This window comes from Drosophila teissieri, chromosome 2R (assembly GCF_016746235.2).
Source record: "Drosophila teissieri strain GT53w chromosome 2R, Prin_Dtei_1.1, whole genome shotgun sequence".
Lineage (NCBI taxonomy): Eukaryota > Metazoa > Arthropoda > Insecta > Diptera > Drosophilidae > Drosophila > Drosophila teissieri.
Window position 1 is genome coordinate 4,838,411 of NC_053030.1, and position 14,375 is coordinate 4,852,785.

General features: G+C 42.9%; 1 protein-coding gene across 3 annotated transcripts in view; it reads right to left on the minus strand.

The window, feature by feature from the left end:
- LOC122614110 (protein sickie) overlaps window positions 1–14,375 on the minus strand; it is a 131,847-nt gene that overhangs the window by 68,876 nt on the left and 48,596 nt on the right. For all 3 annotated transcript variants that reach the window (XM_043788592.1, XM_043788594.1, XM_043788593.1), the window contains exon 3: window positions 1,756–2,117. In XM_043788592.1, the coding sequence (XP_043644527.1) occupies window positions 1,756–2,117 (362 nt within the window). The remainder of the gene's footprint in view (window positions 1–1,755; window positions 2,118–14,375) is intronic.

Below are 14,375 nucleotides of genomic sequence, written 5' to 3' on the forward strand. Positions count from 1 at the left end.
GCTGCTAGAGTGCTGTACGCTGTCTTGAATAATGTAGAATTTCAGTTTATTCGCAGGAGGACTTTTATACAAGTGCACACAACTTTCAGCACCTGGACCAGCAGCAGTGGTTGACTTTCTACACTTTTCGTGTGGGTGTACCACTCTCGGGGTTGCTATTTTGTCACCGTTCCGGGTGGCTGGCGGGATCCCCAACTCCCTAACTGGGTCTAGGTCGCCAGACCGCAGACAGTATAAACATCGCTCTGGAGGGTCGATGCCACGGCGCGCAAGCGAAAGTTTTGCGGCGCAACTTTAAGTGAAGCGCTGCAGCCGCCTGATTGCGTCGCCTACCACAAACTAGGCGCAAGGACGACCGTAAAAATGCTGTGTAATTTATTTGTCTGCCAGGACGACCAGCAGCGAACGCAAAACATTTCCGCAGCACATTTAAATTTCATAGCCAGTGAAAGTCATCAACGCTTTGGGGTTCGGGTTCTAGTTAAACGACCAAGTCGGAGGACGGGAAAGTGGGACGGGGCGCCACACAAAAGCTTCCGCTTCCTGTCTGCATCTGCGAGGATTTCCCCGAGGGTTGCAAACACGACGCTCCAACGGAAAGCCCCAAAGGAACGAGCCGGAGTCAAAACCGAAGACCTCCCCACAGACATTGGGCAAATAAAGTTTTCTAATTTTGCCATCTTCTTGCTTTGAATTTTTCTGAGAGCACTTGCGGAGTTCCCCCTCTGGCAGAGATTTTCCTCTCTTTAAACTCGTAGCACGCCAATTGTGTTTGCCTTTCTGGAGTTTTCCTGCCATTTTCCCGATGACATCTGTTGGCGGCGGTGTGGAGCGTTGTGGGGCGGAACCCCAAAAAAATGGAAACCCAATCCAGGGCCCAACTGCCTGTAATTTCCGGCAAACAAACCAATAAATCATATTAAACTCGCCAGGAATCCTAGTAAAGCGCAGAAAGAAATGCCTGCCGGATGTCTTATGACGCTCTAAGCTAAATTCAAAGGAAATCTCTGACATTGATATGCAGTTTTTTGGGTGGCACTGGGGGAGGTATTCTGAATCGATGGGGAGTTTCGGATACGTAGAAGAATTACACACCGCTTGTGGAGTTTTTGAAATTGGCTAGTTTCATTTGAATTTTTGCTGGGCCAAAACACAACTCTAAATGCAATTATGAGCAAGCGCGGAGTCTTATCAAAAGTAAAAACTATAAATTTAATAGTAGAATGCTTTTTATCTAATACCAACAATTTAGAATAGATTCCAGTTCTGATATATTTAAAAGTTTGAAATTGTATATTTTCATATTTTTAAAAGGCCCGCAGTGGTTCGAGTACATGCTAACATCGCTGCTAGCGATAAAAAGCTCGTTGCTACAAGAGACCAATGCAGCGGCTCACCGCTAGATGGCTCTGTATGTAAGGCGAAACTGAAAGTCACTTTAGCAATTATATGACAGTAGTATAGGTGTAAGATGTAAAATGTAGAATGTAAGTAGAACTCGAGGTGTGCAAAAGTGTGCAATGAACTCTAGAACTTTGAATTGAAAAAGATGGATCAACTTATTTCGGTGCATACTTCTTAGCATAAATAAAAAACAACGCGGTTGGAAATTAAGAGAATGTTTCTAAAAGTATATAACACAAAAACGTTGTCGCAAACCATTCAATTGCACACTTCTAAGCACTTACAGAACAATCTTCAAATATTTGGTTGCGGATTTGAGATATTTAAAAGATGCTCACGCAATAAACTTACCGATTCACCATCTCATTGCCGTTTTCCAGCGATTGGGCCAATTGCTGCGGCGTTTGCTGCTGCTGCTGCTCCTGCTGGTTCTTATCCTGGTTCAGACTGGATGCCGGAGTCCTCAGTCCGCCGATTCCCAGAACCGAGCCGGCGATGAGAGTCGACGAGGCGCCCACTCCGCCCACTCCGCCGCTGCAGCCAACGCCGATGGATTTGGTCTGCTTGGCCTGCTGCTTGAAGCGACTCAAGGCGAAGAAGAGGGCGAGCACGGCTTTCAGGCGACCGGCGCAGATGTCATTGGTGGTGATGTTCTCCAAGCCGCCGACCGACTGGCTTCGCAGCACATGCAGACACGAGTTGACGTTGTCGAACTGAAACAGGGATTGAACAGCGGAATGCAAATGAAATCAAGGCTCGGGAATGGCCCACACTTAAAGCTATTTAACTACGCGATGATTCATGGGCGGATCTCTTTGGGCCGCCTAATATAAATGTAAATCCTCGAGCTGGTTTTATCGCCGGGCGCCTGCAAGTCGTGATTTTGACATGACTCCCAAATGAGGCGCCCCCGAAAAACACCGATGTACAAATGCGTTTTTTATGGCTAATTTGCCCAGGCGTCTTTAACTGCTTCACGCACACGACCAGGCCAAAGAACCTCTCGACTCAAACCGAAGCCGAACGAAACAAAAACTGACATTAAGATAAAGTGTTCAGGCATCAACTGCCCCCCTCAGCACCGTTTTCCATTTCCATTTGTCAACACCAGAAAAACACAAGAGACAGGTCGCACGACTTCGAGATACTACGAGTATGACTTGGGATTAGGAGAAGTTGAGGCTAAATCTTGAAACTGTAAAAGTACTCATGCTGCATCTATGGAACTCGAATAGTTCTATGTAAATTAAATTGGTCTTTAACCATAAATAGTATTTAAACGGCCCTTTTATATTTGTATATTCATTTTCTATTAGAAAGGAAAGGATTTCAGATATTTAAAATCACTCTGTGATCAGCTACCCAACTCGCCACTTTGCTGAGCGAGCCAAATCTGGGAAAGAGATTGGGCAGAACAATGTCGACGGGCTTCCGAAAAACTTCACAAATTTGTCTTTTCTGTATCGTAGAGCACGATATTTCATATTTTTTCCCAGCTTTGTCACAGTGGTTGCAACAAATTAAAAGACACAAAAAGCATTTATATAGTTAAATAGAACTGAGAGGCAAATGTCGAAAAATCAAACTTGACAACTGACATGACGGCAGACAAATGACAAACGTCTGCTGGCTGTGTGCACTCAATTTGCTGGTCGAGAAGCCGAGAAGTCGAGAGGTCGAGAAGTCGATGCATCCGACGGTCCAAAGTTATCTATATCCAGTTGACAGTGGGGCTGGGCGGACGAACTTTAAAAGGCTGCCAAAACTTATATGGCAAACTTTGTAATAACTTCGTGAGAGACAAAATGGCAGCAACTTTTCGCCCAATGACTTTGTCAAACAATTGCAAAGCTCCAATCGCAGATAAGTTCAAGTTCAATGCCGCGCCATTATGCGTATCTACGAGATACTTTCCACTCGAATCCTCTTCCCCACCACCCATGCCTGTCAGCATTAATATTTGGCCAAAGTGTTCTCGCTAGCTCGCAGTTGCTCAATTCCTTGCATTATAAATTGAGACAATAAATTTACATTAATTTCAGCTTTCCTTTCTTTGTTCAGGGAAAACGGGGCCACTACTGGAAAGCGGAGAGCTTCTACCTACGGTCTATCAATTTGTATCTGTTGCTCGTTATCGATTGGGGTTTCAAATGATAGATAAGTTCTGTCGAATGCCACATTAACTTCTGTAGTCGCCGACGAAAGTTTTCCTGTCTTTCAAACAAACTGCAATTATTATGATGTTGCACTAATTGGTCCGAGTTAAAACTTTAGTTTTGAAAGTTACTAATGGCCCTAAGAAATTGTCCAGATTTCCTGGCTAGACTTTTGTTAGATCATTACGTGTAATATTGAAACGAAATTAGATACTAAGGGGAACCCAAAGCGAGTACTAACATAAGCGGCTTTTTGTTTAAACCGTAATAATAAATTGATTTGGTTACTGTTACTGCAATTCTCCATTGTAAAAGCCATTGTAACATCGAATGAAACAAAGCATTCGAACGTGTAACGCATTTTCCGCACCTGCATTTCCCCGCGCTTAATCAAACTGTCTAAGTGCGATTGAGCCAACAGATCGGACCATTTGTTACGGCCCCGTTAATGGGGAACTCCGCCATTAGCTCGCCTTGACAACATCATTTCTCTCCGCGAACCCCGGTTTTTACAGCCGTTCCGAGGGGCAAGTACTATCGTTCGATCAATCACGCGCCGCGTTGACAGCTGCAAGTGTCAAACAGAGCGGTGCACTTATTTACTATGCTCCACAATGAACACCGCCCACAGAAGCCACAAAGCTACAGTAGCCCAGTATACACAGGGAGAAATAAGCACCCCATATTAGTATTAATGCTTCGACTAGAAGAACACATACAATTTTTGACGTACTTATCGCCAATCGCCAATCATCATATATAAGTTCCTTGATCGTGCATTTTAAGAAATGCATTTCATAAGTTTTCCTGTTTAAAACATAGTTTTCAGGCCTTGAGATGCTTGGTTTCATGAAAGAGCCAAATAATAGTAATGCTTTCCGGTTTCGGAAGCATTTCTTCCTGAGCTCAGAAACCTTATCACATTTCCCAAGTGTAGATACCCGTGACTCAACAGGGTCACAGAACACGAGTGTCGGTGGCACAGTTAAGACCCATTGAATCGCGTAGCTGGCGCAGGCAAAGTGCATCGAAACCCCGACTTACGTAATATGCAGCAAAAGTCAAACAAACCACAATAGATGGGCGGCGGGAGGAGGGGCCGAAAGTGCAACAAGATGCGGCAGCTGCTGCCTCTCCAAAGAAGACGGCGAACCGCAACTTGAATGCAACGAAATCGCGAAACCGATACGATACTCCAGCAAAGTCTGACGCAGCCACAGAGCAAGGAGCTTCCCCCTCAATCGGATACCCACACACAAACGGGTTGAGCAGCGAAATATTGGGAAACGCAAGGCAGGCTCACTCCCTTTCCCCAAAAAAGAAAATAAATGCAAATAATATTGTTCACATTGAAGCTGTCAATTGCACTGGGGAGCGAGTCCTATCATTGACCCCTCCTCCAAATGGGTAAACAGTGGTTTCCAGTGTATTTTATAGCTTTTAAGGGTAAGCATGTTAAGGATCTAGTAGTTATACCAAGTTGAAGGATTCCATGTGACATAATATAATATATATATTTGATGCTTCTTAGAAAATGTCGAATTCAATTACCTTAAACATTTAATTCAAAAATTAGTGAATGCTTCAAGAAAACATCAAAGTTTTCCGTTGCTTTGCGAATTTTCCTTCATTTTCCACATCGTTTGAGCGCACTGTAGCGATATGATTGGACTTTTCAACTCTGTGCCTGGTGCGCGATCGAAAATGAAGACAACAAACTGGCCAAGTGACGCTTATTGTCACAGGATGCAGTGTCATTAAAGCCGAAAAAGGGTGGCGAGTGCAGGGGGTGTTCCAAGGAAGGGACGAGGACGGACGAGGGAGGACGAGGAAGGATGAGGAAGGACGAGGTCCTGAGGCAAGAGCTGCAGCAGCCATTATTGACATTCTTCGATTTTTCTATCTTTGTGTTTGTGTGCCAAGCGCAGAGAATTTCTGAATTGCACTCGATGCATTGTGTTGGAGCTGGTGTTGGTGTTGTTGTTGGTGTTGTTGTTCGTGTTGTTGTTGGTGTTGTTGTTGGTGTTGCTGGCCATGGCCAGTGAGTCTGTATTTAAGTCCTTTTCCCGCTCCCCGTTTCGCTCTCCGCAGCCTCACCCATTTAATGCGAATTTATCGCAGAATGCGGAGCGCATCTCCTTTTGCCGGCTCGAGGCTCCGCCAAAGGATTAAGAGTGGTCAACAAAGACGACGTAAATGAAAAGGCAAACGGACCAGAATCGAAGCTCTGCGGCCATGGAAAGTCCTTTGTTAATGGCGCTAAAGAGTGGCCCGCCCAACAGGACATCATGTCGTCCCACTGAAGTCAACTCATGAGTCCGTTCCGTGTGTCACTTCATTTAAAATACTATATGTACATTTCGTTTGATTTATACACACTTTAAAGCCGATAGCTATAAATCAACGTAGGCGTCTGCTCCTCTTCCCCAAAGCCCGCGGCCAAGCCCCTTTTTTAATTAACCGCCGGCCAAAGGAATTATATAAAAAAAATGCGAAATATATGTGTGTTTTCGTCTGCGATTTCGGCTACAAAAACAATATGGAAATTCACCAAATCTGTGAATTTGTCAGGTGGGAGAACCAAAAATTGAATTGTTTTAAAGAGTAATTGCTCGGCAAATTGATCATTTTACCGACACTGCAACGTGAGTGCATGAATATACATACCTTTTCATAGTAGAATTAAATTTCAGCTCAAATATAAAAAAGGGTAATCGGTTAATTTATTTTCAATTCAGTCGGTTTGAGCAATAAGTACGTTTCACAGTCTTAAAGTCTTTAGGTACTTCCAACTGAGTTCGAGATTCCCCTTGATGAGACAAAGCTCCCCCAAACCAATTAACAACTAATTAAAAGCTCAGACACACACTTCACATACACTTTCCAGCCGAGAAAGATCCTCGAGCAGCTGCGTAGACTCCTTGGCATTCGGAAATCAATAACCAAATCCACACAAATTCTTCGAATCACTCAGAATGAGAAAATTCCTGGGCAATGATAAGCAGACAGACAATTGCATTCAGACACCCTCTCGATTGGGAATTCGAGAATTTGGGAATTCGAAGTGCGGAGGGCAGCGCAAAATGGCAAAACAATTTCAATAATTTCAAGTGTCCTTCGTGGCAGGACAGCAGTCACTCAGCAGTCACTCAGCAGTCGCCCTCACAAGGGTTCGATACGAGATTTGGCGATTTGGGACAATTGTCGCCAAAGTCACGACTTCCACCGATAAGGGGCTATAAGAAATTGCGAAGTAAAATAAGAAATAAAAAATAAAAATCAAATGAAATTGTTTCGGGGCGGCTAAGAAGTAGAGCCCGCTAAGACTGAACTGTAAATTCAATTTACGAATGACTGCAAGTGCAACACGCGTACTGCACAAGCGATTTGGCTTTTTTTGGCTGCCTGAGATGGCCAAAGGCCAAAGCGAAATGCAATTTGATTGAAGTGAAGAAATGTAATTGAAATTGCCGGACATATGTGTTTGCCGGAGACAGGAGACGGCGTAGAAAGAGCCGGGCATTCGTAGATGGCGTAGATGGAGCCAGTTTAATTTGGCAAGTGCAATCGAGTGAAAGTTGAATCGGCCATCGTCGCTGCAGCGAGGGAATTGAACCTTTAAGTTCGGAAATGTTGTTCTTTTATGTCAAGTATCCCCACTTGAGCCATTTATTTCTTACTCATGAGCTGTGACATTATGCAAAGTAGTTAAACAGTAGTTAAATTAAGTTTAAAGTTTAAGGTTCCCTCTTTTTAGTGTGCCCTTAATTTTCTATAATTGCTTCCTACTTACGCCACGAAAAGTTTCACAATATGCTAAGATTTGTCTTACTGAATAAGAGAGTGGAAGTGTAAACGGAACCAAGTGTAGTTGAACTTACTGCTTCCTGCCAAACGAAGTGGTCCCGGGAAACTAATACCTGTTCATATCAATAAAGTTAATAAGAAACTTGTATGGTTTTCTAAAGACTCCACGCTGGAGACCTCCCACTGGAATTGCGCAACGCAAACTCCGTCACATCCGCAGTTTCCTTCCCACTCCGATGAATTTCCCAGCAGCCACATCGTTACTTTCCTCTGTGTTGAAATATTTAGTAAGATTTCAGCGCATTCACAGCAATTGTAGCAACTTTTCAGCCAGCAACGAAATCACTTTCAGGGCTTCTCTTCACAAGGAAATCCACCCACTCCCCAAATTCGTTCCTATAGCGACCTTTGGCAAAGTGCGTGTGCTCCGGCGCATTAAATTGATTGCGATAAAAATATTTCCAGGATGAGGCGCGGCCAATTTGAGTTTAAGTTCCCCCGCCCACACACTCGTCTCTCTGGAATTTTCTTTCTTTCTTTTTCCCATGAAACTGTAGCAGAGGAAAATGAAATTATCGATAAAGCCAGGGGAGGAGCTTAAGAGGCGTCTTAATAAAACTGCAGCCATGGGTGGCCATGGTGGCCATGGTGGCCATGGTGGCCCGGGAAATGCCAGAAGGACTGGCAAGGAGACTGGGCAAGAACTAGTAGGAAAGCACACACGGTCACAATTTAAATATGCATTATGATTATTTACTGCCAGCGCAACTTAAATAGGAATACAGTGGGAAAATAAAAATAAAAATAAAACGTGCATAAAGAGACGAGGGTCTCAACTCGAGATGATGATAAGCCGGGAGCTCTGGGTGGGGAAATGGGGGAAATGGGGAAAGCATAAGCAGGCAAATTGCGCACGCAAGCTCCTCAATTTCCTCCGCTGGATTCGAACGTCTGTTCCCGTTCTCCGTGTTTCGTGTCCCGTTTCCCGGATGCCAGATCCCTGGGCCAAGGCTCCCCCACTCTCCTCGCCGAGATTAGCCTGGGAGATATGGTATGCTAAGGTGCCGCTCCACTCCACCTCCACCTCCACCTCCATTCCACTTGGGGCGGCCTTCAATAGGCGTCCGAAGAAAGTGCAGCGCCGGCTGAGAGCATTCGCTGCGAACGTGTTTCCACGTTGCACTTACGCAAATCGGAGGGACATTTCTGCTCACGAGGACATCTGTTTGTGTGCACCTCTTGCCAAGCCATCAATTTACCGAAGAATTCATTTTCTGATACCTTCAGCTATGGATGAGCTACAACAACACGTACTTTTTGGCTATGTTGTTGGCTATTGAGGCTTCTTAGCTGATGTACCTTTCATCAACTTTATCCATGAATTCCTCTCAGTGTTTTAGCGCGTTTCGCTGCATTTGCCATTGGCACACAATTGGGTGAGTTTTCCTTCTTTTGGTGTTTTGTTTTCTGGGCTGTCGGGTCGCAACACCATCTTAGCCTTAGCTACGCCTTAAGTTATGCTCTGCGAGTATCGCCTGCCACCTCGACCTCCCCCACTTTCGCCACCCAACAGTCAACAGCCAACAGCCAACAGCCAACAGCCAACAGCCAACAACCAACATCCAACGGATAACAGCCAACACGGATGCCGCTCTAAGCTGTTTTCATTTTTATCCTTCGCGTTGCGATGCGAGTGTTTAGATTGCGAGAAATTGCAAGTTGCGTCAAAATATTTGCCCGGCTGACACGGAATGCAAGCTAATCATTTGGGGAGAACTGTAAGCTGGATTCTGGGCAAAACATGGCAATCAATTGGCTGCGATGCTTTGCCAAGGATCAAAAGCACAAATTTGTAAAATTAATTATAAATATGAATATGCGCTCAGAGTTTGTTTCATGCCCGGCTGCATCGATTGGAAAATATAGGAATATTTGCCCAGTTCGCAGCATTTTCAAACTCACTAATTGGTTGGCGTAATCAGTTAGCACAAAATATGCCCATAAATATGCATGAAACAGCAAACAAAATCAAATAATTAATAACCCGTCATTTGTGTTGCCGCTGACTTTCCACGCCCAAGGAGAGTGGAATGCAAACATTTGAAGCTTAAATTTCATTTGGGCCAGCTCGGCATCAGCAGCCTATGCAATTTGCATTGTTTGCACAATAGTCAAAGATTCGTTTGTTTTACAAATTTACAGATATAAAATCAATACAAACACCGTGTCGGTGAAACGTCATTAAGCCCACTCACCTGCAGCGCAACAGAAAATGTTGAATGTGGCCAAAAGTGTTAAGCTTTAAAGCGAGAATATTTTCGAGCTGCCAAATGACAATGGAAAAATATGGATTGTTCTGAGAGCATGAGCTTTTTTCATATCGATGATAAATCGTGACAGCTATTGAAATAAAAAGAGGTTACGTTGACAAATCAAACATGATTGCTTCATATTTTTTCGAGCTTCATTACGGACGAGTTGATGGGCATACACTTTAAAATGACTTTTTCAAACTAATAAGCCTAAAAAGTATCTGTTCCCGTAGTTCAGCGCGATAAAAAGAAACTCACGAGCAGTAGATATCAATCAACAACATACATTTTCAAGTTGTATCGTCGTTTGTATCCCCGTTTTTTGCTAAATCGCGTGTAATACATTCCGGTCCTATTCAAAATATATTCTATTGAAATATTCGGAATATATATTACCAAATACATTTTTCTTCTCTTTTACTGCAATGCATTTTTCAATTACTCCTTTACTCCTTTTCCCGCTGCATACATTTTATTTCGACATTTCGCCCTGTTTGGTTCCTCTTTTTATACGGGGAGAGACTCATAAGTTTACGTTCGATTTTGGCGTTTTTAGTAAAACGAAATTGATATTTTATGGCCATGCTCATCTGGCCAAAAGAGGGAAAAGGGGGCATCGGGGAAAATGGCGTTCAGCATACGATTTCAAAGTTTATGGCGCGTGTATCTGTTAGATATACTTTTTCTGTGTTATTTACATGGATACTTTGTGCGGAGATTTGAGTTTGAGCGTTTTTTTCTCTTCTTTTTTATAGTTATTTATGAATGGGGCATTGTTTGAGCCGCATACGAAAAGCACGCCAAACTCAATCGACACATGGCCAACTGCAATGCGCGCTTAGATGCAGGAGCTTTGATTTAAAGCCCTCTGCAGTTTGCACATGGATTAGCCTTTTGCAGTTGATTTTTTCTTTCGAAATGGCATTGCCGGTTATTTAATTAGTAAAAGGCACATCAGAGCTTACAGCTGTAAAAAACCGTTTAACAAATATATTTGTTCAGCTTTCTGTTGTTTGTTTAAGGGAACCAATTCGTTTACATGGACAGAATGTCAAGTCAATGAAATCAAATTAACTTATGATTTAGCTAGGCACCATTTTTAACATAATTTAAATCTAAATAATTGACATGAAATATTTTTGACTTCTAAGCTCTTGCGTTCCCATATATAAAGTTATAAATCTTGGCTGAGCGTTTTTATACATTTTAACCAGTACTTTATATATTCGTTAAATTGCCTAGAAGATAGCTGCAAGTCTCCGGATAGCTCCAAGTATTTGGATACTTTTTAGAAGCCTCCGAGGCAGAACACGTGCCATTTGTCGGCCCCAGACTCATTTGATTATCATGTGACAGGATCGAGGTAGGCAGTGTACTTGTACATGGTAATCAACTTCTGGCAACTTCAAATTGTATCTTTTTCTTAAGAGAGAGATGTATTTATGAGGCCCATAAATAAAATGGCACACCAAACGAAACAAGCAAACAAGCAAGAAGAAATGTGAAAACGTGCTGGGCATAAAGTCTACCAAAATTCAAATTTGTTTTAGCCCCACGTAGGAGAGGCCCGAAACAAATGGACTGAGGCAGGTATAAAAATCCGAGTGGGGTATTCAAACAAAATTTGATATATTCATTAAATGATATTCGGCTGCTGCGGTGCCACATCCCATAGTCACATCGCACATCCGTTCCCATCACAGTTGCCATTTGCTGTGCCAAAACTGCAGTCGAGCGTGAATCCGAGGTATCTGTATCTGTGACTCCGTGGAAAAAATACATATACGGGTGTACTCGTATATATTTTAGCGGTTCTAGTGCGGATACGAAAGGTAAACAAACAAATGGACTGTGCAAGCAAATGAAATATTGAAACTAAACAAGCTGGAACAGGTGTCAGCGTCGCCGTGCGGAGGTTTCATTTGACGAGTATTCTTTCCACCGATTGTATTATTTGCATTTCATTTACGTTTCCCTTTTTGTTTGCCCGGCTTCTCTCCGCTTTTTTGGTTTGTTATTTTTCCATTTTGCAGGTGTCCAGGCCAATTTGGGACCCAGAAATCAATCAGCATTCGAATCGCTCACTTATTTGTCAATGGTTGTCGGCGGTTTGGCCGCCTTTGTTTTTCGGCTCTTTTGTCTTGCCTTGAACTTGACACTTACCACTTGCCACTTGCCACTTGGCCAGCGAACTGGGCAATGCCGTTAGGCTCTACCGCTGGCCTAAACGGATCCAATATGGCTCCCAAATGGGCCAAAATAATACTTGAACGTTTCTAATTCCATGCTAATGACAGGGCCAACGCAAGCGGAAGTCGTGACTTGGGAAAGCTCAATTGTAGCTTATGGCCGAGAAAATGTTTCGGTTTGGCTGCGATGGGAACACGGCTAATTATGGCTAATTAGGTAAATCGACTCGTCGAACTCGTCAGCAAATGCAGTTACACATCGACAGCGCGTGGACAATTGTAGTTGATTAGGTGCGGGAGAATTGAAATTTTAGTTGCTAATTTATAGGCACATGTATTTACTCAAAACGGCAGTGAAATTATCGCTGCACGATCAGTTTTAAACACTCTGGGATCATTGTTGAATATCAAGTATCTGACTAAGCGTTACAACGAATTTTAGAAACTGTAATTGTTTGTGTGTCAAATAGCCTCACTAGTGACGCGCGTTTCCATTACATTAATTACTCTTTCATTCATGAAAACGAAAACTTATTAATATGTTATTATTATGTTTAAATTTCAAAAACAAATTTCCAGTTTGTTCTAACTTACACCAGAATCATAAAGTCAAAAGACCGAAGAGCTTTCGAAATCAGGAAATCATGCAAATGATCGATCTAAGCTGTGATTTTGGCTAAGGCAATGGTAATATCAGCAATTCCTGAAATCAGGTCAGCAATCATAGGTTGCCACAACATCGACCACTCGAGGCAATCGTTAGAACTCCGAGCAAAGGCGTTTATAACTTTGCTCTTATGGGCCGAGTCAACAGGCCAAAGTCAGAGAGGCGAGATTCAGATTCAGATTCGAGTACAGGGTGTGTCACTTCCAATGCTTTCGCACTTTGCACTTTTCAGCCAGAAAAATGAAAGATACGAATGCCACAGCGTCGGCGTTTAAATAATTGCGCTGTCAAAATGCGTTAGGCGTTTGTTTTGGCCTACGGACTCCTCCGCCAATCTACCAATCTCCCAATCTACCAATATAGCAATCCAGCCAACCACCGATTTCGCCATGTCGGTGCGCACAATATTTAATTATAGGCTACATTTAACACAAACTCCCCGGTTGCTGTTTGTTATTTGTTATGCATAATGAACTTACGCATGCAAAATTTATCAAATTTGCCACGCAACACGAACGCAGAATATTTCATGTCGCTTGATAGAACTTCGTACTTCGATGACACTGAAAAAGGTGCGTGTAAAAAATATTTTAAATGCAATTTTCATAATTCAGACTCTTCTGCCTCTAACTGTTCGGTTGTGTTGACAAATTAATTATGTATTGATATGCGGTTTTAGTGCTCACAGAGGCATACTAGTTTTTGTGCTCGGAAATGTCATTTAGAAATAGCGTGTGCGAGAAATTTAATCTGCGAATAGGTGAATAGCTGAAACTCCGATAATTAGCTGGGTGTAACCGTTTAAAAAACAAAATTTGTTATTATTATATTATAATGATATTATTATTATTGTACAAAAAAAATTACCGAATAAACTCAAAAAGAGTAAGTAGGACTAAGCCCACAACATGACGTATAACTCAGTGGATCAGATCGATCAGAGATCAGTGCAAATCAGGGATCACATATTAAGAGCTCTTCCAGGAAGTCGTGTTACCTACTCGTCGGTCCCATTCAGACCATCACGCACAGCTATCTTCGCAGGTTCCCGAGTGTTCCTGAGTGACGCGACGTAGGTAGGTAGCTCAGTTGCTAGGTAGCACGAAGATGCCAGGTTGCATGCCCTGGACATATCCTTGAAGCTTGCATTTCTCGGCTGTCAACTGTTTAACTTGGCTTAACCTGCCCTGCCCCATTCCAGCGCTCCCCCTGGGTTTTTTGCATATTTGACTTTGACACTTCGCAGTTGCAGTTGCAATTGCTATTGTGCGTTGTTGCTTTCGCCCCTGTTAACATGTCCAACTGTTCGTTGTTCGGTCCGTCGGTGGGTCTATATGTCGGTCTATATGTCTGCCTGCCAGTCGGCCGACTACAGCTCCCTGCGTCCAGCGACAATGAGCTGGGGCATTCCTCTTGAACACGCAACGTGCAATTGTCAGTGTCAAGCGTTGCCGCCACTGCAAAAATATATGCATACGGCAAATATATATATATGCATATATATATATAAATATATAAATATATCTGCATCTGTATCCGTAGACATTAATGCTCGAGTGGAAGATCTATGTATGTGCAGTGCCTGGGATGCTGCCGTTGAGTCTCCCACAGCCCCTTGTGCGAATCACAATATATATAAATAGTTCACACTTTAAGGGAATTTATTCAAAATAGTAAAACAAGTTATACATTTCTTTAAAAAATTAAAATATTTATATTACCATTTATTCTAGAGCACTTCCACTTCGCCACCCCTTTGAAACCCCATCAATTTGACAACTTTTTTAGTGCCGCCATCAGTCAGTTGCGGGATGAACTGAGCAAATTGAGTGATGGTTTT